At 49.6% G+C, this 24,239-nt stretch overlaps 2 protein-coding genes across 2 annotated transcripts in view; one reads left to right on the top strand and one right to left on the bottom strand.

Moving 5' to 3' along the window:
- The window catches only part of LOC146179189 (solute carrier family 60 member 1-like), a 250,908-nt gene that overhangs the window by 51,821 nt on the left and 174,848 nt on the right, over positions 1-24,239 (top strand). The window lies entirely within an intron of this gene.
- The window catches only part of LOC146179190 (uncharacterized), a 112,582-nt gene that overhangs the window by 24,533 nt on the left and 63,810 nt on the right, over positions 1-24,239 (bottom strand). Inside the window, exons 2-5 of the mRNA XM_084578865.1 lie at positions 22,686-23,083; positions 2,187-2,357; positions 1,506-1,696; positions 986-1,300 (exon numbers count right to left, since the gene is read on the bottom strand). Of these exons, the coding sequence (XP_084434991.1) occupies positions 986-1,300; positions 1,506-1,696; positions 2,187-2,357; positions 22,686-23,083 (1,075 nt within the window). The remainder of the gene's footprint in view (positions 1-985; positions 1,301-1,505; positions 1,697-2,186; positions 2,358-22,685; positions 23,084-24,239) is intronic.

Genomic DNA, 24,239 nt, shown 5'->3' with positions numbered 1-24,239 from the left:
GTGGTAGACCCAAGACATATAAAGGGCAAGAAACTACACGTTTTTGCTTGATGCGCCACTAATAAAATATTATCAGGGCTTGGATTGATTTGAGCTCCGGGCTTTAGAAACTATGTGTGGTCTGTAAATCATGTATTATAAAGAAGTTGTGATATTTACAGCCACTTTAATTCGCAAAATGCCTTAAGCTATCTATCCTCTAAGTCATATCGCCATATGCTAGCTGCCTATATGGAAGCGTGCGACAGTGTCACAAATGTGTACCGGTGACAAAGTACAATCCCTGTTCATCTAAGAACAGTCATAAAGCCGCATAATTTAGCGAAGTCTTTTGCTGGTTCAGCTATTGAGAATCGGTAAATGAGGATTGAAACTACTTCAAGGTATTTGAAAAATATTCTGTACGTTCAATAAAAGAAAATAAAGTTGGCTCAAGCTTAAAGTGCTCGTGACACAGAAGAACCCTGTTACGCCGCAGTCATACAGAAAATTTGCTGAAAAAATGTGGCGTGAGGCTGGTTAATGAGGCTTAGTCATCTGTTATTCTTAAACAAACCTTCACTGAGAGGTACATAAGCTGAGGTGGAGTGTCGAAGACGAGCGAGAACTTACTTATCCTTACCCACGCAACTAGAGCCGAGGGCCGGCGCTTGTAGACAATACCGTACTTGAGTAATCCTTCAGACAAGCTCCCGTTACCAAGAATATATGAACAACGGCGGCGCCACATTGATTACGAAAACTATCGCACTGAGATGGTTATTGGCCAATGCATACCAGCAAGTAATCGCTGTTAAAAGTGTGAGCATGGGGTTCAGGAATGCTTCAGGCAGGACGGCAATGGGGGGGGGGGGGGGGGGGGGGGGGGGGTCACTATAGCTGTTTCCCTCGTTTACTATCCCCTGGAGAGATCAAAAGGAGCAAAGGAATACCTTCTCCTCAACTACCTTGCAATGATATCAGTTCCTTGCTTCTCCACACACACCTGAAAAGTTCTCTCGTCGTCCCACTGCGGGTTCAGACCCTGCAGGCTGCGGGCCACCCGGTTGTGCTCCCTCAGCCACACGCTGTGCATGAGCGCAAGCCCCAGGTCAGCATTGATGCGGGGGTCTCCGCTCGAGAAGCACGGGGGGTCCTGCGCGCTGCGCCGGCAGTCCAGCGTTGCCAAGTCAGCCGGTGGGAGCTCCTCGCCAGCTGGCGTCCGCTGGCTCAGCAGCTGTCCCCCTTCGAAGGCGCGCAGGAACTTGGCCTCGGCCTCTGAGGAGCCGTAGATGGTCGAGCCGTCCAAGAACGAGGTCACCTGAGATAGCACAGCGTACACAGCGTGTTATAGAACGTGAGACCACTGACTGAAGCACTACTTACTATACAGTCTAGTTCAGTATAAAATGGAACACTTATTGAACAGCGCGCAGAGACATAGTCAAGGGAAGAGCGACCCGCTCCTACGAACATCTCGTACTCGGTCCCATGCCGCCACAGCTCTCGCACTTGTGTGTTCGTACCTGGTTGTTTTGTTCGCGAGGTCCCAGCCCACAAGTCTCTCGTGGAGCGGCGCTGGAGCGCACGTACTCCAGGCAACGCTGCCCGAAGCGGCCGTAGTACGGGTCCTGGGCCGCAATGTCGATTGGCATGCACTCTGGATGCTCGAAGCCCTCCGCCACGTCGCAACACTTGATCCGGGAGCCCTCGAAGCCTGCGACGTTTTGAAGATTGCCAGTGAAGGTGTCGTGAGGGTACTGAACCACGCTCATGTCGCTTCAGAAAGTCGGCGAGTGAGCAACAACAGCAATCAAATGAGCGGTGCATAATGACTAAGTATTGTGCCTCACTTCAAGAGGTGTTGTATTAGCTGACATCGTTATCTTTAAGCTTTGTCTCTTCAGCAGCCAGGGAATATGCAATATATACTTGCTCATAGTATGTACGAATTACAGGGTGCTCGAGAGAATTCCTGTACATGAATACCAAACATACGTGAAAAGTATGTCGGGGAAAATGGACATGCGCAGGTGCTCATAAGCACGATTTTATAATTATGTGGTAAAGAAAAAGTCCATAAGGCCGGGAATCGTTATAAAAGGCCTAACTTCTCGTCCCAGCACAATAGATTCTGGGACATTGAATGTGTGAAATTAAAAATGAAATTTAACTGTTTAGAGCGGATGCGTTTTCTCCGCACGTACCTGCGCTCTGTGCCGTGTGCGCCATGTCGTGGAAGACGAACTTTCCCCAGGCGACGGTCATCATGGAGGCGTGGTCGTGCGGCCTGTCCTGGTCCAGGAACATAGACGCACTGACGGTACGTGCGCTAGGCAGAGGCCGGCCGCGGGAGTCCGCTCGAATGGAGCTGATACCTGTGAAAGACGGATAAAAGGAAGACAAAGATGACGCACATGTTTAAAAATGGAATGGTTCACTATCCTACTCCTACGCAAAATGGCGAAGTTTTGCCGATTTGTTTATAAACTGTTATTGATTGTTATTGTTATAAATTGCTATCTACACCGGCACACCCCTGCGGTGGCCTCCTGCTCAAATCAGCTTCGGCAATGTTTATGTTGATGGTGATGACAATGCTGGGTATGATTGATCGGAGCCTAATTATTCACATAAGTTGCCATGGGAGAAATTTACTTGCTTAGAGAAGTTCATTATTGTGAACTAGGTAGACAAAGTATACATCCCAAACCAAAAATTTCCTCAATTAGGACCCAAAACTCCCGATTCAGGGAATTTTTGTTCGTGCCAGTTTGTAAACTCTTACCTTTTGGAAAGAAAAGCAATTTCGGTTCTTATGATTGTCAGAAACTTTACTTAAATTCTCTTTTGGCAGCTCTTACTCCTGAATTTATTGAAATGAGAAAAATTTCCGGAATGGTACATCACTGCTCTTATCTTGGCAAACTGCAGAAACAAACTTTATGTCTGAGAGTAACTGCGCTCTCGTTTTCCTGTAAGCGTTGCACTACAGCAGAAAAAAAAAAAAAAACGTTGTTGCCACAGTCTCACATTCAGACGCTATTTTATCTGCTTAGCGTACAAATATCAAGGTGACATCGCTACTTATACATGTTTTTATATAAAGTTTACAGGGCGTATTGGACAGCGGCCTCTGCATGCACGGGCCGGCAAAACACAAATAATGGAGCGAACGAACTCATTCCATGTTGCACAGCGATCCTTCGTGGACTCTGTTTTTTCGGCGTCGCCTCAGCATGGCTCAGATTTCATGAGAATCGCCCACATGCACGACCGTAAACACCTTTCGACTGCACACCCCTCCCTTGCCCTCGTTTAATGGCGATTTAAATTCGCCATAGTTGTTTTATTTGCCAAAACACCCACCAAATACATTTCAGTATTGACTAACAAAGAAGCTTGGTCCAACTACCGCGGTCTCGAGGTACACTGTTGATTGAGGACGACGGCGCTTTAACTGAGAATGACAGCACAACAGCAGGGATGGAGTGTTTTAAGGGAAAACACCCTGAAAGCTCCCCTGGTGTAAGACAGCGCTCATTTGGAGTAACGGAAGGAGTCGCGTATCGCATTCCGGGACAGAGAAATGACGCCCATTATGCAGTTGCAGGCAGGAAAGAGACTGAGGAAAACACCCCCGACGGAGTAGCTGCGATCGCGAGTGCGTAACGCCGCCTTGGCCGCGTAACCCCGTGCGGCATGCGCCAAGAGATATACGCAGAACACGTTTGCGTCAAACGCATACGTCTTCCATAGAGGCGCAATGGATAGGTGGGGAGAGGGGGTCAGTCACAGCAGCAGGGAGTGGACTGTAAATGATATAGACGGTAGCTTGTTTCTCGCGCCCTCTGGTAATCCCACTGCTCACCTTGTGAAGATATGGTCGTTTGTCACTGGGGTATACGACCTCCACGCCTCTAAGCAAGCCGGCCCAATTTCAGGGTGCATGATGGCAATATATTGTGGATTAGAAGATCTGACCACCGTTACATCGTGAACGTCTCGAAGTCCTTTTTTTTTTCTTTTTCACGACTTGGCTTCGGCATTTCTGGTGCCGGTGAAAACGCTGTCTCACTTTCTTCTCGGACTATTCAGCGGGTCAGCAGGTCACGAGGTTCCACGTAAGTTTGAAGGTTCAAGGACTGGACCGCACTACTCTCACACTCGCATCGAAGATACCGTGTCAAGTTTGTTTTTGTGTTCCCGTTTCTGGAAATAATATCCGCGGGAAAATGAGGAAGGACGTGGTCGTACTTCGCTCGCTTCCGCGCGCTAAAACGAATTCGCAAAAGCGGGTCAAAATGCGCATCGACTCGCGCCGCGCCGGTCGTGGCTCAACGGCATTCATATAAAGCTCTCGGTTACTCCGAGGAGCCCTCCATATATTGAGAGCTGTGGATTGCACGACCTTGTCCCGCTCTGCGTTGTATTTGCATTTCAAGCGGCCTGTTGCTTTCGCTGACTGCCTCGCGCACGTCTTCTCCTCTCGTGGTCCAAAGGAAGTGCTGAAATGGTCCCTGGTATGCAGTCGGCCCAGCTTTTGCCCGCCTGCTCAACGCAAGAGACCGCAGGCGGCAAGGTCGCCTTTATTAAACACGCACCCACGACACCGGTAACCTCTGGCGATGGTTGTAGTTCGGCTATGCAGCGCCGTGGTTTAATCAGAACGCCTAGCTCTATAGATTAAGACAGGCTGCAGCGTTGAAGATGTTCTTTGTACAGTGATACTTCTGTGCCCCAGTAGAATAGAGTATAGATTGTCATTAACGCTAGTTGATATCCATGGCTGAGATCGAGAAGGATAAAAGGGCGCGGGCTGAGAACCTAGTGCCATGGGAATTAAGGAAACCGGTTCTCCCTCAAACTAGGAATGCGAGAGGGCAGGAAAGGGGGGGGGGGGGGAGGGGTCTTGGGTGTAGCACCGGATGACAGAAACTCGGGTGAGAGGATGATATATGGAAGTCTTAAGGGAATTGGGTGTTCTTCGGCTGACACAAGTTTAGGACAATCAAAGCGATACAAGAGTGGATTTTGCTCTACATTGGGCGTAGTCATCTGATGATGATATTGCTCTGAGAGTAATTAGGAACATTCATTGCGAAGATGTCGCTAACACACAAGGCAGAATAACTCCAAACTGGAAACGCGTGCGAAAGGTTTCCGTCTCGCAGCAGACGTAGCTTTGTTGGAGATTATTACTACCTTTAGATGACGATGATTAAGACAACTGTCTGTGAGGATTCCTCAGTCATAAAAAACGCTATTACCTGCGTCGTAGTACGTCGCGTTCAAGTGCTGCCGCGTTCGCGAGCTGCCCATGGCAATGTTTTTAGATTGTCCCTGGTGTATAAATGGACCTGAACAATATCGGGAGGGACATGCAGACCAAGGACCGGCATGGGATTCCGCGAACAGGCGTCGCGTCGCCTGTTTTCTTGTGGTCTAAACGGTCGCTTAGCGATTTACTATGGGGGTCAGAGAGTGGTGGCACAGTTCTCGCAGTTATTAGGGCGGAAGCGTTTCTAAGTTCATGGTGACGTTCGTGTCCATTTGCTGGATCTGTTTGCCGGTTCCGTCCGTACGCCAGGACTGTCCACCGCGTTATGTTATGATGAGAAAAATATATTTCCACCGAGAATTGAATCACGAGAGGTCTAGCATACCGTAATTCGCGATCCGCCACCATGACCCTCTACCGCTCGTACAAGCTGATTGGTTCCAATGCGGCAGGTTTATGTGCCGACATCCAGTATGTGGCGCCATCTATCGGCATCAAATTGATCTGGGCATGCGCAGTGGAACGCGCGGTGGCGGATCACGGTAGCGGATCGCGGATCACGATGTGCTAAATCTCTCTACTATCATTCCGATTCCCTGCCTAGCGCGCTATCCACTACTCCACTCAGGGCTGGTGAGAAAGCGATCGTAATTCTCCTTGTATAGCGTGAGAACGAGGGATGACAATGACGTCATCGATAATGACAATGATGCTAGTGGCAATGATAATGACGCTGTTGTTAGTGATAATGATGGTATTAGCGAAAAATGACCGTGAATTTATTGATAATGACGACAGCAGCGCTAGTGGAGGTGATAATGATGACAGTAGGGATGAAAATGATGATGCAGTCAATGAAAACAGGCCTGTAAAGTGGCTTTCGCCATTTCCTCTCTTAAACAGACTTAAGCGCAGTCCTGTAATTTTTTAACATGCTGGTGCTCAGCACCGTGCATCTTTAATACTAAATGACGATAAAAAACATTTTAATGGCATGAAAGGAGCGGTAAATGCCAAGCTTTTTGGTCGACACCACAACCACTGGTTAGTCTTTGTTTCGAGGAAATGAAAGGAACAGTGACTGCGTCACCTTTCGGTCCATGAGAGTAGTGAGTGAGGTCGGAGTAAAAAAAAAGAAAGAGTGAAACAGGCGGCGCATAGGAGGCATCCGGGTAAACTTATATACCGTGAGGTTCTTTAAAGCTCTCTAGCATCGCACCATATATACGGATTCCTTGCATTTCGGCGACATCGAACCACGTCCTGGATTCTATCCTACTGCCGTAAGCACGGCGGCGTTGATCAATGATATCGCAAAGGGAGAAGGGAAGCGAGTAGTTTTGGATCTACAGTTAGGGAGAAAAGCTTGCGGGATGCGGATTTGTGGAAAAAAAATTTATTTCTTCCTTACCTCCCTAGTTTGTCGTCTGATATCCTCCCCCCCCCCTCCTCTGAATGGGGCGTGCATGTCCCCTCGTGATTCAGCCCATTTCATTCTGCATATTTGCCGGACCGCACAGAAATAAATATTTTCCCATGAACTCGCGTCCCACAAACTTTTGTCTCCGACTGTACGTTGGAACGCTCTGTCTTTGAAAGACCGCTGTTGCACCTTAGGTAAATAGTGACCGGATGTGCACGATAACATCTGTCTGGATGGAGCTCGGCTTAAAGAAAGCCGCCCTTATTACAGATCCTACGTCTTAAACCTTGCTATTAATTAGGCAAGGTTTATTTCTCTACTGGAACTACGTGACAAATCAGAGCGCATTATGGCTCGCCGCTGGACTAGCCCTCTTGACGGCGCTGTGAGAAGTGAGGCTACAGACAAGCATACCGAGTCTACTCTCTTCGAAATAGAGAAGACGAAACAAAAGCAGGCAGCTCTGCTCGCCAAACCAACTCGCGCGATGAAGAGCCGCCCGACCGGCTCCGGGTAACCCCGCCGTGCAGACCTTGCTCGTCGCGGACGGAGCACGAGACTTGGTCGGCGTATGACTGAGGGCCGCGCGGACGGACGAGGTCATTCATTTACATCTCGGCCCTTGCGAGCGGTCTTCTTATCGCCGCTACGTACGCGGGCTGAACCGCATCGAGCTCTGTTGTCGAGAGCGTTTTGCACGCGTAATACACCGGCAACTGTCTCGTAGGGACCGCGCGATGGTCGGCATAACACGCGCCATCCGCGCCGCGTTCGCTGTGTTCGTTATGTATATGAGGACGCCGTGCGTGTGTGCGCGGGCGGCTGGCCTGCGCAGCGCGTGGCCTGACGTCCGTCAAGAGTTCCTCGTTCCAGCGTTGCCACAATTTGTCCTGATGGCAAGCCTGCTGTTCCAATCTGCGGCGCTGGCTGGGCATATTTTACTTTTCTTTCTTTTATTTTCCTACCCGATTTAACGTATGCGTCTTGATAACAGGTTCTTTGATAATAGCTGCCATATTTCGGTAAACTTTGTCTCGGGTCTTCATATTCAGGTTGAACTTTGAACACGTCTTTCTACGTGGTGCTTTAATGTCTAGTAAATAAAATGAATTGAAAATTAATAACGAAAATTTAGCGCACACTTTTTCTAATATGTAGATGGTTACAATCCAAGTATGTCACTGTTATAATTACTGGAGAAGGCTGTGTTGCCACCTGCAGCTGTGTTTTTGCAGAAGGCGTACCCAACCGTGCTGCCCGATTCTGTTTAACCAGCCTTGCTTGATTGCTTTCCTCGAGGTACACGTGCTCTGAAGGCGCGGGCCGTGGACAGTTATTAGCGCGCACTCATACGGTTGACGGAGCCGAGCAACGACCTTGCTTGTGCCTGACACCTGATTGGCCCGCCAGGTGGCTACGTCGCAGTTCACGTGTCACAGGCACATCTCCCCGAGCAGGAATTTCAAACGCCCTACAACTCCCAAACGTTAACGGGATGTCATGTTTTGAACGAAAGCGATCAAATTATTGGCATGCAGTTGCAAATTAAAAGCATAAGCATGTATCAAAAGGCGAAAGATAACTGATTTCGCTTGACGCCAAGCTTTAGGTTAGAGGTGGGGTCAAACCCTCGAGCCATGGGCTTCGAGTGAGACACACTTGCAACAAGGTCACGCAAAGCACGCTTGTACGCTTTGGAACAAAGCTGGTTTTGCATGTATGTCGCATGGCCAATGAACCTGGCAACAGAACTCGCTATCAGACATTCGGGCTTTCTCAGTCACGGCACATTGTAAATATAATTTTGCCGTGAATGCGAAAGAAAGGATCGTAGGGGGAAGGTGATGGGTTGGGTACACAATTTGTTGCCTTGTAACATATGATTTGGCTGAGTCAATAGAGAGATTTAGCTTATCGTGATCCGCGATCCGCTACCGTGATCCGCCACCGCGCGTTCCACTGCGCATGCCCAGATACCCTTGACGCCGATAGATGGCGCCACATACTTGATGTCGGCACACAGACCTGCCGCGTCGGGACCAATCAGTTTGTGCGCCCCGCCCACGCGCGGTAGAGGGTCACGGTGGCGGATCGCGGATCACGGTAAGCTAAATCTCTCTATTATAAGCCATGTCATTATGAACAAATCCAGCTTCCGGCAATTTACCGTACTGTAACCTGTCCAACGCAAATAAGTAGTATATACATTTTTTTTTAATCTCCAAGGAACCTCAGCGCCTGACACGAACACCCTTACCCATGGCTGAAACTCTGATAAAACAATCATGGTGGCTAACTGAACTCAAGCCAGACTTTGTCAACACAAAAAGGAGCAGCCAGGACCTTTACTGCAAACTCGTCATAATTTACCGTGCTCTACTGCTAGATAATCAATGCACTCACTCAGATTGAGTGCAGGGATCTTTGCGTATATATGTGTTTTACTTCATATTCTGTTTTGTTCAAATTCCCAAAGTATGTAAAAGGAACGGACGCTGACACGGCACGCTGTCCAGGCGTGTTGAGCGAGTCATTCATCAGCTCACGAATTCCCTTCACCCTCGACGCGGCGAGCATAAGCGATGAATTCGCCCCATCGATCCGAAACTACCTGCCACGCTGAGAAGAAAGTTCACGAAATCGGTGTGTTTGAAGGGGTGCATGCATTTCGGTGGAAGAAGCGCGCAGGGGTGGTTCTCCGAAGCAATGATGCGCGATTTGAACGCGAAAACGCGAGTATTTGAACGCGAGTATTTCGTCTATCGAAGTGAATTCGTGAAGACTCTGTTAAGCGCCAGCGAAGAGTCACCAACTTAACCGCATAGCCCCACCACAACGCCGTTTACGAACTGTACCCTCTAGAGGTCCACACAGAAGCAGGCCGTGAAAATGATGTCGAAAACAAATTCAATGCTTTAATGGTGAAGCCAGTTGCCTGGGTGCAATATTAGCCTCAAGCCGCCTACCTAGCACCCCGGCGTAGTCAAGCTGCCCATGGTTCTTCACCGACACCCTGACCAACCTTCACCAGCATTCATCTTGCAAACAAGTTCTGTAACCTGTGCGAAGCATCGCAGCGGCGTAGAGTAGAAACATGCCACAGCGTAACAAAAAAAAAAAAAATCTTCGAGGGTATACACGAAACTGATGTCGGAGAACTGTCGCATCACACGTCTGATACTCCGTCTCTTTTTACCTTACACACACCTCGACAGCTTGCAGAGGGCTGCTGCTGGTCTACCCCGTACTGCATGGGTGTTCTTGTATACAGTACGTATTGTCACGTACACGGTGACTAAGGATACCAATGTAAGCAGGGGGTAGCCCAGACACAAGAACACAGCAGCACAGACGCAAACGTGCAAGCGACACTTTTGTCGTCCTCTTCAACTTCGTCCTCCTTTCACACCTCAGTCATGCGCCACCTGGCAACGCTAGGTGGCATTACCCCCTCCCTCCGAAAAAAAATGAGAAGGGCCGGTAAAAATGGTGTGAAAAGCAAGAGAGTGGTCACAGCGGGTGGCCATGGGCTATCGGTGGTAGTACGGCTTCAGTCGCACAATGTGCACAATGTCCGAGCTGTGCTTTCGACGTTTTGGTTGTGTGGCACCGTCTGGGATAACTTCATAACTAAGGTCACTCACACGGCGCAACACTTTGTACGGCCCGAAGTAGCGGGAAAGGAGTTTCTCTGACAAGCCTGGACGGCGAACTGGTGTCCATACCCAGACTTGATCTCCAGGCTTGTAGTCAACCTGGCGGTGCCGGAGGTTGTAACGGTGCGCGTCAGTGGTCTGCTGCTGCCCAATGTGCACACGGGCGAGCTGGCGGGCTTCCTCAGCGCGGATGGCATATTGCTGGGCATCTGAGGATAGCTGGTCATCATCTGGGCACGGGAGCATGGAATCGAGCATGCTCTGAACTTCGCGTCCGTAAACAAGTCGAAATGGTGTGAAGCGCGTTGTCTCTTGTAAGGCTGTATTATACGCAAATGTAACGTACGGCAGCACCTCGTCCCAGGTCTTGTGCTGCACATCGACGTACATTGCCAACATGTCCGCAATCGTCTTATTCAATCTTTCTGTAAGGCCATTGCTTTGTGGATGGTACGCTGTGGTTTTGCGATGGGTCGTGCAACTCAGCTCAAATATGCGGTCGATCAGCTGTGATGTGAAAGCTGTCCCTCTGTCGGTAATGACGTAGGAAGGGGCGCCATGCCGCAAGACTATGTTGTGCATGAAAAACTCTGCTACTTCGGAAGCTGTGGCATGAGGGATTGCCTTTGTCTCAGCGTATCGAGTCAGGTAGTCAGTAGCGACTACTATCCATTTGTTTCCGGCCTGCGACAAAGGGAAAGGGCCAAGGAGATCCATTCCAATTTGGTCGAACGGAATGCGGGGTACTTTAACGGGCTTGAGAAATCCGGCAGGCTTCTGGGGCGGTGTTTTACGGCGCTGGCATTCGCGACAGCTTCGTACATAGCGTTTCACTGCTGCGGAAAGTCCTGGCCAGTAATACATGTTGCGCACTCGAGCAAGAGTCCGTGAGTAACCCAAATGACCAGACGTTGGTTCATCATGGCAAGCAAGGAGAATATCCTCACGGAGCTCGCATGGCACTACCAGAAGGTAAGTTCTGTCTTGGCTCTGGGAGTTTCTTTTATACAATACGCCTTGCCGTATGCAGAAAGAACCAAGGTGCCGAGATAGGTGTCGAGGCAGAATCGTATCACGCCCTTCCAGATAATCGATGAGTGGAAGGATGTCTGGATCAGCTCTTTGTCGATCCCTGAGCTCAGATGCGCTGAGGGCTCCTAGAAAACCGCTATCGTCATCGGCTGTAGTATCGCCAGTGTCAACGGGTGCTCGTGACAGCGTGTCGGCGTCTTCGTGTTTGCGGCCGGACTTGTAAACAATGGTTATGTCAAACTCCTGAAGACGTAAACTCCAGCGTGCAAGTCGTCCAGATGGGTCTCGCAGATTTGCCAGCCAGCACAAACAATGATGGTCGGTGACGACTTTAAATGGCCGGCCGTAAAGATAGGGACGAAACTTCATAGTAGCCCATACGACCGCCAGGCATTCCTTTTCTGAGGTGGAATAGTTCATTTCGGCACGAGAGAGAGTGCGGCTGGCATAGGCTATTACTCGCTCAAACCCGTCTTGATGCTGAACAAGGACCGCGCCAAGACCGATACTACTGGCGTCAGTGTGTACCTCAGTGTCAGCCGCTTCATCGAAGTGCGCCAGAACAGGGGATGTTTGAAGGCGCTCACGAAGCAAAGAGAAGGCCATCTGCTGCTCAGAGTTCCACACAAAGGAGGTGTCCTTCCTTGTAAGGCGCGTCAGAGGTTCTGCGATCTGAGAAAAGTCCGCAATGAAACGCCGATAATATGCGCACAGGCCGAGGAAGCGTTGAACAGCCTTCTTATTTGCTGGAACCGGAAATCGTGCGACGGCAGCAGTCTTATCGGGATCCGGGCGCACCCCATCAGCGCTTACAACATGGCCGAGGAACTTGAGTTCTGTATACCCGAAGTGGCATTTCTGGGGCTTCAGCGTGAGATCAGCAGAACGGAGGGCTTCCAGGACAGCTCGAAGGCGTTCGAGGTGTTGATCAAATGTTTCGGAAAAAACAACTACATCGTCCAAGTACACAAGACAGATCTGCCACTTGAGGCCAGTGAGGACGGTGTCCATCATCCTTTGGAATGTAGCTGGGGCAGAGCACAATCCAAATGGGAGTACTTTGAATTCATATAGGCCATCTGGAGTGACAAATGCGGTTTTTTCTCGGTCTCTTTCGTCTACTTCGATTTGCCAATAGCCGCTTTTTAAATCAATAGATGAAAAATACTTCGCACGTCGCAATCTGTCCAGTGAGTCATCGATGCGCGGCAACGGGTATACATCTTTCTTTGTCACATTATTCAATTTCCGATAGTCGACGCAAAATCGAAGAGTGCCGTCTTTCTTTTTGACAAGGACTACTGGTGAAGACCACGGACTTTGTGAAGGCTGCACAACACCATCATCCAGCATCTCCTGAACTTGCGTCTGGATCACTTCTCGTTCTTTGGCAGACACACGATAAGGCTGCTGTCGTATTGGGCGAGCGTCGTCATAAGTAATGATGCGATGTTGTGTGATGGGCGTTTGACGAACCTTCGAGGAAGAAGCAAAGCAGTGCTTGAAGTCTAGCAGCAGTTGCTCTAAAGCCCGCCGTTTCTCCTTTGACAAGTGACAGTTAATGTCGATGTTGTCAAGAGATGGCTCGTTAGTTTCTACTGCCGTGGATGCAAAACAGACCGGATCGTGCGCAACATGGTCAGCAAAAGCGATAGCAGTCCCCGGGAACAAGTGTCGGTACTCATTAGAAAAATTTGTGACAAGGAGTGCAGCCCGGCCATTGTGAAACGACAATAAACTTCGGGGAGCGCAAATGCCATGAGCAAGCAGGAGTGTATGGTTCGCCTCCGCTACAGCATCACCGGTACGGAAATCGTCACAGGTAACTTCCACAAGAGCACTGCTTCGCGGCGGCAGCGAGACGCTCTCAGCGGAAACACGAAGTGCGTTATTGCAAGGACTGCTACTATCTTGTTCGGTAGATTGTCCCATTGAAAACGTGACGAGTCTATTTCGCAGGTCGATAACTGCTCCGTACTCCCGCAGAAAGTCAATGCCGAGGATAAGGTCACGGGAGCAGTCACTTAGAACAACGCAACTAACGACGAACGTACGTCCGTTAATCTGAATGCGAGCCGTGCACATCCCCTTTGGAGTAACTATATGACCGCCGGCGGTTCGAAGGCACACACCTGGCCAAGCAGTGAGCACCTTCCTCAAAACAGTCGCCATGCGACCACTCAAAATTGAATAATCGGCACCGGTGTCCACTAAAGCATTGACCGTAGTGCGACCGTCTAAAATAACCGGAATGTCCAGAGAAACGCTTTTTGCTTCCCTAGGTGACGGTACCAGCAGCTCGCGGTCGGATCGAAGCGGCGACGACGGGAGGTCTTCAACGCAGCGACTACCAGCGGCCTCGCCCCCGAAGGTCGCTGTTTTCAGTTTTCCCGACCAGGGCTAGACGAGCGGCCTTGGTCCTCTCGCGAGGAACCGTGAGTGAACGAGGAGGAGCGCCTTGGCGAAGGGGAGCGGGGCTGACGCTGCGAACGGGATGAACGCTGCTCCGCCAGGTACTCCTCAATAACTCGGGGTCGTTGACCAAACCGGGGAGGAGGCGAGTCGATGCGGAAGCCGTGGAGACCGAGGCGTCGATACGGACAATCCCGGTAGAGATGTCCTGGTTCACCGCAGTGGAAGCAAAGCGGACGGCGGTCAGGCGTGCGCCAAATGTCGGCTTTGCGTCGGGGCAGCGGGCGATTGTCGAAGTTCTGCACTGGCTGCACCGAGGGCAGCGGAACTGTAGGTGACGCGAGAATGGGCGGTGGTGAAGGGGGAGCCTGACTCTGCAGAACTTCCGCATATGTGGGACGATTGTCGGTCCCCGACAGCAATGGCGGGCTCGGAACTACAGGCGAAAGAGGGCTCTTGAGTGCCTGCCGCACCTCCTCCCGCACTATAGCAGAAACGGAAGATGGCGATTGCTGCAGAGGGCTCCAGAACTTGCTTAGTTCTTCGCGCACGACGCTGCGAATCAGTTCGCGCAATGCATCGGGATGCCGCTCTGAAGATGCAAATGATTCCGCGGTTGTGCGTGTATGAAAAGGTCGGTCATAAGCCACGGCACGTTGGTGTAGCACCTTTTCCATTGTGGTGGCCTCCGCAAGGAATCCGTTTACAGTCGAGGGTGGGTTTCGCACAAGGCCTGCGAACAACTGCTCTTTCAAACCCTGCATCAAGTGCCTGACCTTTTTGTCCTCGGACATGGCGGGATCGGCTCGCCTGAAGAGGCGCGTCATGTCCTCGACGTATGCTTGGACACTCTCATTCGGCCTTTGGATGCGAGAGTGAATGGCACGTTCTGCATGCTCGCGACGATCTGCGCTAGTGTAAGCCTCGAGCAGTTGACGACGGAATTCCCGCCAAGAAGTTAAAGCTTGCTCTCGGTTCTCGTACCAGATACGGGCGCCGTCCTCAAGGCTGAAGTAGACGTTCCTTAGTTTGGCAGCATCGTCCCACTGGTTGAATGCAGCGACACGTTCAAACTGAAGGAACCAGTCCTCCACATCCTCAAAGAGGTCCCCATGGAAGGTCTTCGGTACCCGAGGGGCCTGCAAGGTGTAGTTACAGGCCGGTGCGAGGCCCGTCACCTGCTGCGCAGGAGCACTAGATGTCATGGCGGCGGGTGCTGGCTGAAACTCCGGAGACAATCCCTGGAGCCGTCGACTGGAGCGATGCACGGGGGTGTCCAATGGTACAGGGCTGGCGCGACGTCTTGTAGATGGAGATTCTTGCATAGGCGATCGTTTTTCCCAGCAGCTCCACCAGAATGTCACGTACACGGTGACTAAGGATACCAATGTAAGCAGGGGGTAGCCCAGACACAAGAACACAGCAGCACAGACGCAAACGTGCAAGCGACACTTTTGTCGTCCTCTTCAACTTCGTCCTCCTTTCACACCTCAGTCATGCGCCACCTGGCAACGCTAGGTGGCAGTATATACCTGGTAGTTGAGGTTTTCTTAAAAGAACTCTCACAGAAGCCAATGTATGATTCGATGCTATCAATCTGCACTTCTAAATACGCGGGTGCTTCTCAGTTGTCCACGTATGCTTAGGCGTATTTCTAAAACAAAAAAAAAATGGGCGCCTTCTGAAGCTTTGTGCGTTGCAGCGCTGCTTTGACTCTGTCTCGACCGACGGTGTCCGCAGGTAGGTGTCCCTGAGTTCAGGATAGGTAAATGCAGTTGTAGAGCAAACGCAGATCCACCTCGGTGCGCCCGCGTAGTTAAAAAAGAAAAAAGAAAAACAAGGGGTGTGGGGCACTAATGTTCCAATAAATAGCGTTAAACGATAGCTTTAGAGACTGGCATTAATTATTTCCAATTATATACGTGTTGCTGTTCTGTAACATAAACACTGCAGGATGCCTCCATTTATGCTCACTGAACGATGGTTCCTTGGTAGCGTATAAATAAGGAAAGCTTGCTCGGCTTGCTACTCATGCGTTAGAAGCTAGATTTGAAAATTTGGCTTTCCAGTTGTTAGGCAACATCACTACGTCCAACGTCATGATTACGTCACAACCGCTCTCGACCAATCAGGATTTTCAAGTAACGCCGATGCCAGGTGATCCACCGAACGAGAGTTTTAACGCTATCGTGTTAAAATCGGGAAACAGGGGCAGACAAGGAAGGTTACACAGGAGAGTCAAGATGTAAGCGTATAAACAATACCATGAGTTAGTAAGCGCGCATTGCCATCATTGGCACAGTGTAAAGACTATCCATGTCTCATCGAGTTTACTTTTAAGTCGAAAGCCTTTAATGGCTCACGCTGTCGTGGACAAAATGTGTCCCGCTTTTGCGGCGGCTCTCATTGGCCGAGGTGGGATGACGTCATAGAAGTCTCGACCAATCACAAAGCACCACCACAGTATGCGCGAATGCGTGCCTTATATGACCATATGCCAATCAATGACCAATTAGTAAATAATGACTAATTGACTAATCGAATAGCTAATTATTAAGTGTCTTATTCACGAACTAATTATGGTTAATAATTATAATTATTTACATGCTTAATGACTGAATAATTAAGTACTAATTAGTGCCAGTTGCGCAGCAGAATGCGGCACTCAGGCTTTCACCTTTCACTACTTTAGTAGCTAAAGTCCCTCGTAATTTTTTATCAGTGGGATGAGGCCAAAATTCGGTTGACCTTCTGTATAGGATCAGCCGAATGTCAAAACTCCTTTTTTTTTTTCCTTGGCAACCTTCCTTATTCTCGCTCATTCTTTATCGTGACAATGCGCTTGTCACCGTTAACTGGATGACCGTGTTTCCCTTCTTTACAAGTGACGTCGTGTCAGTGAGAAACTAACGGGCCTGCTGTCTTTCGCGTTGACGCGACAGGAACAAGTGCGTCCTGACGTGATGAATTCAGCGCATTTCAACGTGAAGAAAGGGGTCGAGCGTTTCTTCCAAAACAAGCGGGGAAAGAAAGAGTGTTTCTTTCCTCGGCAGGCGAGCAAGAGGAGCGTCCCAAGAAAAGGAAAAAAGAAAAGAAATAAAAGGAGGGAATTCCGGTAAAGATAGACGTAACGTGGAGGAGGGGGAGAAAGAGGAAAGTAAATAACCAAGACGGCGTCCTCGGAGCGCTCCTTTGTTCTCGGGTTGCGCCGGAGTCGTTTCGAGAGCTGGCATTGGTGAGCCGAAAAAAAATCGAACGACCCGGCCGGAAAGACTCTCTGGAGTGAGTGCCGAAGACGGCCCCGCGGAATCACAATCGCTATTCCTTTCGTCGTCGGCGGCTGTTTGCGAAGTCGCTGCTGGGTTGGACGTGCCGCAGCATATCGTATACATTTGTGGCTTTGGCGTGGGAACGTGTGGTTAAACGCGATGTAAGTGAAGCGCAAAGAAAAATGCATATATGCCAATCTCGGGGTCGGACTAGTCACGAAGGCCGCGTGCAGTGCTCACCGATATAAAAGGGGCGAAAAGGAAGAGGACGGTGTCCGTCGGTGGTTGTTTCGTTAAAGCACCACGCGTACGCGGAAATGGCAGTGCGAGTGAATGTAGGGGCGGGGAAGGAGGAGAGTACTTACGCGAGTGTTCGCGTTGGGCTACAGGCGACCGCGATTGTCGACATTCGCTATGTGCATTCAAGGCTGACGTAGCTTGCCTCGAGGGAACAGTATGTGATCGATGCTTGACTATAGGAACGGGTTGAAGATTATTTTTTTTTGTTTAGTATATCTTCAGGCGTGCCAATTTAGTTGCGTAGTTTGCATGATTATGACTAGCAGCTTACCGGTATCGCTCAAGAGGAAAGTATACAACAGTTGCATATTGCCTGTACTCACCTATGGGGCTGAAACGTGGAGGCTAACCAAGAGAGTTCTACTTAAGTTGAGGACAACCCAGAGGGCTATGGAACGAAAAATGGTAGGGGTAACATTAAGAGATAGAAAGCGTGCAGAGAGGGTCAGAGAAATAACTCAAGTTACCGACATTCTAGTGGAAATTAAGAAGAAGAAATGGACATGGGCAGGACATGTAGTGCGAAGAGAGGATAACCGATGGTCGCTGAGGGTAACAAACTGGATTCCAAGGGAAGGAAAGCGTAGCAGGGGGCGGCAGAAAATTAGGTGGGCGGATGAGATTAAGAAGTTCGCAGGGGTCAAGTGGATGCAGCTAGCACAGAACCGGGTTAAGTGGAGAAATATGGGAGAGGCCTTCGCCCTGCAGTGGGTATAATCAGGCTGATGATGATGATGAGTTTGCATGACGCGTACGGTGCAATGGTTTGGTTTGGTTTATGGGGCTTAACGTCCCGTGACTACCGGGTAAGAGAGGCTATAGTGGAGGGCTTCGGAAATTTCGACCAGCTGGGCGCACTGGCATCGGACAGCACATGGGCGCGTTGCTGCAGGTTAAATAAAACTTAGGTATTTTCTCTTCTCTTATTACATTTCACCAACAACGTGGCTCAGGTAATCCATACGCGTGAGCCCTGCCTTTCCATTATATTTACCCTACATAAATTTTGCCTTCCGAGGTGGCGAAAAGTACATTTCATGTTGCCTTTTCTTTTGCCTTTTACTCGCTCGACGGAACAACACGACCGAGAATGGAAAGACTGCTCGGTTGACATCATCGATTCAGAAGCAGAATGCCACGTGTTTGCCGTAACCCCACTTCTCGGTCGATCCTTACCGGAAGGCTATCTGTTGCCGGTCGACGGCACGGCAGGAAACAGCGCAGTGAACAACACTGGCAAGAGTTCGCTTTATATGCGATGTATTCGATGCCCGCGCGGCTTTCTCGGTATGAATTATGTATAAAGCGGTCGGTCGCGCCTTTGACGACGGGAACGCAACTGCCATAGCTGCTGCGAGATCCGAAGAATGGTGACGTGCTGTTGTCCTCCGCGATAAATATCTCACGCCCACTCTATTGCTTGTCGTCATCCGGCGCTAGGCGGAGCTGGACATTGTTATAAGATCTGTCTTTTGCTTTAATACTGTTTGCGTGCGGTACCTTCTTCTACAGGTCAGAAGCGGGTCCTTTTTATTGTTGGTGGATGATATAGCGGCAGTTATGTATAAGACAATAATGTAGTCTAGCAAAAATAAAAAAAAAAATAAAAACAGTTAATTCTCAAAGTTTGCTTTCATTATTGCTTTGCGCTCCTCGAGTTTAAGTCCGAATTCGGCACAGGAACTTGAGTCAATGCGGGGAGGCCGCGATGAGCTACGTAGTAACTGAAAAGTGTCCAGCTTTTTCCTCGAAGTCAGCGAGAAAGGAGCGAACGCTGGGAATGCGTGTATGTGGTTACGGGATCCAGTGGGCGCGGCCGTTTGGGCCTTGCAGTACAGGGATGTCTAGGGTTTTGAACGGAAGGGGAGGGGACAGTGGAGCTGTCCCTATCAATTGCACACGCCTCGGATAGATTGAGATATCCCCTGTCCAGACCTGTGACTGCAATGACGCATCGCGCTCATATTTTGGCGCACTTTACAAAGAGCACTGAAGGGGTTCATATGTTAACTCGCGGAGTCGTCCTCCCTCACACGCTCACCCCATTCACTGCGGGCCGCAACGTTGCTTTGCTCCGTAATATATGCGGCAACCATTATCCGCTCTCACTTCGCGGTTACATCTCCTTCGTTTTCCCTTTTGGCCCGCCGTAAGCGCTGCGCTGCTTTTGTTCTACAAGATCCGCGTCGCCCCGTGTGTGACCCGGTTCCCGGGCGGGAAGAAAATAACCCCCACTTCCTCCTCGCCCCTAACACTCTACCCCTCTCTCTTCCTCCTCCGCGCGGAAAGACACGAGCGCCAAGACGCGCGGTTTACAAAAAAATAAATAAAAATAAAAACGGATCCCGGGAGAGTCGACGTCGTCGTTGGCTCGTGACCTTGTTTGCACCCCCCCCCCGCCCCCCCTTTTATTTTTTTTTTTTTTTTGCTTTTCCTCGTGAACGGATCGCACTCGCGTTGAACTTTGACCTCCTATTGTGTTACACAACGGCGGAGGAGTCGAGTTGGCTGGATCGCTTGTTGCTGGCACCACCGTTGGGAGGGTGCACATTTCAGATAAGGCACGTTTTCAGTGGATCCTGCGATCTCGTGCGCGTAGGTAGCGGTCGCGTCCTGCAGGGGAAGAAGAGGTAATAATGCGAGAATCGTGCGAGATGAATAGGACGCGGAGGTTTCCGAGTCGGCTCTCGACGGCTGGCCCGCCAGTCGCAACGAGTCGCTTTTTTTTTTTTTTTCTCCCGGTGTTCGGCAACTCGTCCGTGTGACGTCATTCGGCAGCGTGGTGGCGGGGGCGTGCGGGACTGGGAGAAAGCAAGTCAGTGTACGCTGCTCCGCCGCATCACGCATTGATGGCGGCACGTGCGAAGATGCTGGTATATTGAACTAGAATATTCTAGTTCACTGTAATGCTGGCGTGGTGCGTGCGAGTCGGGCGCTGGCCAATTTGCGATGAAGAGGAACTCTCAGCTGTGGCTTGTGCGGGATTCTGTCATGGCGCAAAAGTCGAGTTTTGTGCGAAGCATTAGAGAAGGAATTTTGTATGGGTAAAAGCTATAACTGTTAGCTACCGCTTAACCGTTGACAACTGCAGCTATGTGGACGATAAAAGGTGAACAACCTTCTCACCTTGCACGTTAGAAAGTATACCGCGATGAATGTATTTCGTCCTCTCAACACCTCTTGAACCCTTGAAATGTTCTTCTGGAAAGAATATCTAAATAATATTTGGATGAAAAAAAAGGGAGGAATCTCAGACTAACATGGGTTTCCGGGATCTCCACCAAATAGCCTCCACAGCAGTGGAGGCTATTTAAAGGGGGATTGTATATATGGTGACTACCGTCTTCTATAGTAAAGAAGTCTCATGATCCATCTATTTTTATGTGCCCTCTCCTGTTTGAGCCTTACAAAGATTTATAGAGTTAACTAAAATAAATATAAACCATAAATATGCACCCCCCGGTTCACATGCCGCTTTTCTCGTACATGTTTTGCTGTCGAAATGTCGATACAAAGTACATGCGCATGTTCCCGCTGTCTACAGATGTGATAGTACGAATTACGAATGGCCGGTTTGTTGACAGGCAGTTATGTATAAGACAATAATGTAGTCTAGCAAAAATAAAGCATCTGCGGGGATGTTAGAGAGGCACATGAAACAATTGCTGAAGTTGGGCTGTATATATAGACGTTGGTTACCATTTTCTATGGCAGTAGCGCTACTCGATCTTATAAGGTAGCTTTTATGTGGCCGAAACGGCTAACGAATGAAGCACAGGTGTCCGCCACCTGTAGTTTTTGCAGACCGCGATGGCGTCGAGACGCATCCTTGAGTCTAGGCTACACCTCCGGGGGGATCAAGCAGTCGTTTACATACGTTACGTCATAAGTGGCTTAAAATTCGAATTTTGAATTTCAAATTTTTCTCGATCATAAATGCGACATTTCGCGGGGAAAAAAACAACAACCAAAGTAGCCTGAAAGGGCCAAGTAGTAGATTTTTACGAGTAATAAAAAATTAGATACGGTGATCTAAGTGCCTCTTTAGGAGCAACTTGGGGTTCAAAAAGAAGTGACGATGTCAGCTTGGCTCAAATAACTCTGGCGGTACTTGCAGCGTACTTTACGCAGCACTTTTTCCTTCACGCGGCCTTCATCTCTTTCGAGAGGGGCGGGGGGGGGGGGGGGGGGGGGGGCGGTGTACACTGTCAATGTCGCCAGGCTTCAAGGCAATCGTTGGGCACAAAGAAGAACGTATAGAAAGCTCAAGGGCGCCCATACTAAACGAGCAGGATAGTCAAACAGCACAGCGCGGAGACGCAGCCTGCGCTCAATGTCAGCCCACATTTGGTTCCCGTGTGAGTTTTCGGCGGCCCTTACAATGGCGGTAGGTCCTTGCTGTGGCATACTTCTCGCCTGTCAACTTGTCCTAATGCAAAGAAAGCTTTCAGCGGGCATATTTTCTTCTCTGTCTTGCTTTCTACACAAACTTCCACGCAACAGCCCTCCGCCTTCGCCTTCTTGTAACCGTCGTCATGAAAGAGAGACGTCATCCTCTTCGTCCGCAGCCATTCATCGCTTGAGCGACCTGGTTCTCGCCCTAAAGTTACCCAGGAGAAACATTTCAGGCACCGTTTGTTTTTGCCATCACTCGGCTGTCTCCTTTGTACATGTAAAGTTGTCAAACAACCTTTAGACATGCACGGCGCGACTGGAAGGTGCGTCGGCACCGTATGGCTGCAAGTTTATAGCAATAATTTTGGTACTCCGCCTCACCCTACACTGAGCCACCACTTAGTCGATATCCGGGCTGTAAACAACGTCGAAGTGATCCTTAAACCCTCGCACTGTAACAACCCCTTCAAACTAGTCCTTCACCACGTGCAGCGATTGAATGGAGTCAGAAAATCACGGCACTGTTTACCTGCAATGATACCTCAGAACCAGCTCCTTTCTGATTGCGAGGTCTTGAGTTTGACAGTTGCTTTTAATGAATGCTATTCCTTCGTCGCTTACTATTTGGTAATACAGTGTGCATTGGTACCTTGTTTGTCTTTCACCATGCCCTTTTCTGTATTGTTGCCTCTTGTATAGGCCGAAATTTACTTTAAATGCATAAACAAACACTCGCGCGGACGGCATTGCTCCTGCTTCCATATTCTGTTGCTACTGCTGAAACTGCAGTGACAGCTGGTGCAAGGATATTTCCTTCCTGAGCTATGCCCCATTGCCATCGGTACGTCGATATTTTTTCAACGTTTTGGGACACACGCCGTGCTCATATTCGCTGTTCAAGCTAAGAGAGGTGGGAACTGTGCGCCTCTAGAACTCACCGTCCGCGTAGTTGGGTGGCAGGAATCGCAGGTAACGCAGGTTGGCGCTGCCCCAGTACGGGTTCTGCAGGTTGTTGCAGTAGCCGTCGTAACGCCTGAAGCGCTCGGCCGAGCAGGGCGGAGCGAACCTGCCCGTCTTGTAGGGACAGAGCGCTTGCGCCAGGGTGCCGCGCACGTCCACCTTGGTCAGGCCGAAGGTGACGTCGCGTGGGGAGAGGCTTAGCTGTCGGGCCAGGTTACGGCTTGCCTCCTCGGTGATGAGCGCCAGCGCCGAGATGTTTTTGGACACCACCTTAGTCTTGCCCATGGCGCCCAGGAACCAAGGGGGCTGGCCCGGGCGCATCGCTACGCCGCTTTGGAACAGCGCTGGCTCGGTGATGTTCCAGATGTGCTGCTGCCTGCGCAGAGAAAAGAAAACAACGAAAAAATGCTTCTCAATTGCCAGCTCTCTTGCAGTCGTTTGTCTTTAATAGGGCTCCGGACTGTTTGACAAATCAATCGACAAATGCGAGCAGCCCTTTGTCGCTTATTTCTTTCGGTTACCGAAATGACGAAGCATGTAATTGTACTTCCTAGTTTCAGCTAAGGTTTGGTAATATTCGAATGGTCTGTATTCGTTGTTTTATACGTGGTTCAAGTAGGAATAGTTTCAGAAACAACGATATAACAGAAACACACGCCGCGAAAAATAACCTACCAGCTTTCCTTTTAAACTGGACACTGCAACAATACGTTACATTGAATAAAAGTTCGATACTAACTTCTTGAATATCGTGAAGTATTTCACGACGTGTCGGAACGCGAGCGCGTGTAGCAGAGTTTTACTGCATTAAGAACAAAGACTTTAGAGTTTTTTTGTATCTACAGAGAGGGATGTCACGCGACATATACAAGGCGATTATATCAAGGTTAGACTAAGGCAGTACGAATGATATACGACGGGCTTAAGAAAATCAGCTAAGTCGAAAATAGAACAATCGCGGAGCATAATTGTTCACAACAGAAGAGGAGGAGGAAGATGAGGAGGAAAGGCAGGGAGGTTAACCAGTAAAAGCAACCAGTTTGCTACCCTGCACTGGGGGAAGGGGATGAGTGGATATTAAAGTTGTGAGAGAGGGATAGTTGAAGTTGGTACAGTCGCATAACAGACACGCCACATCACATCACGTCACAGTCATGTTATAGCAAACTGATATAGTCTTTGGATTAGAACAGTTCACAGCAGAATTACGGGGTGTATATGCGGCAAAAAAAAAAAAAAAAAAAATCAGCGCCGTCGTGCAAGCATAGAGTTAATATTTATTGTCTATTCCATACACACTATAAACGTTAGCCCCGGTCGACCCTGCAATACTCATCTTCTTCGATTTCGCATAACTGAAGATAATATAGATTTTATACTTTTTTTTTTGGCCTATCGACGCCTAAGAATAGAAAGGGCAAGCTCAAGCTCAGTAAGAAACAAGCCTGACCCAGTGGCGTTCCGGAAATATGCCCATGCATCTGCAGTCAATGCCAGGCGTCCCGCTTCATCCTTGACCATACTACCAGGTT

The sequence above is a fragment of the Amblyomma maculatum genome, chromosome 9 (genome assembly GCF_055883805.1).
Source record: "Amblyomma maculatum isolate TAMU_Amacu chromosome 9, ASM5588380v1, whole genome shotgun sequence".
Taxonomy (NCBI): Eukaryota; Metazoa; Arthropoda; class Arachnida; order Ixodida; family Ixodidae; genus Amblyomma; species Amblyomma maculatum.
The sequence above is the reverse complement of the archived record's forward strand: the minus strand, read 5'-3'. Positions and strand labels throughout refer to the sequence as shown.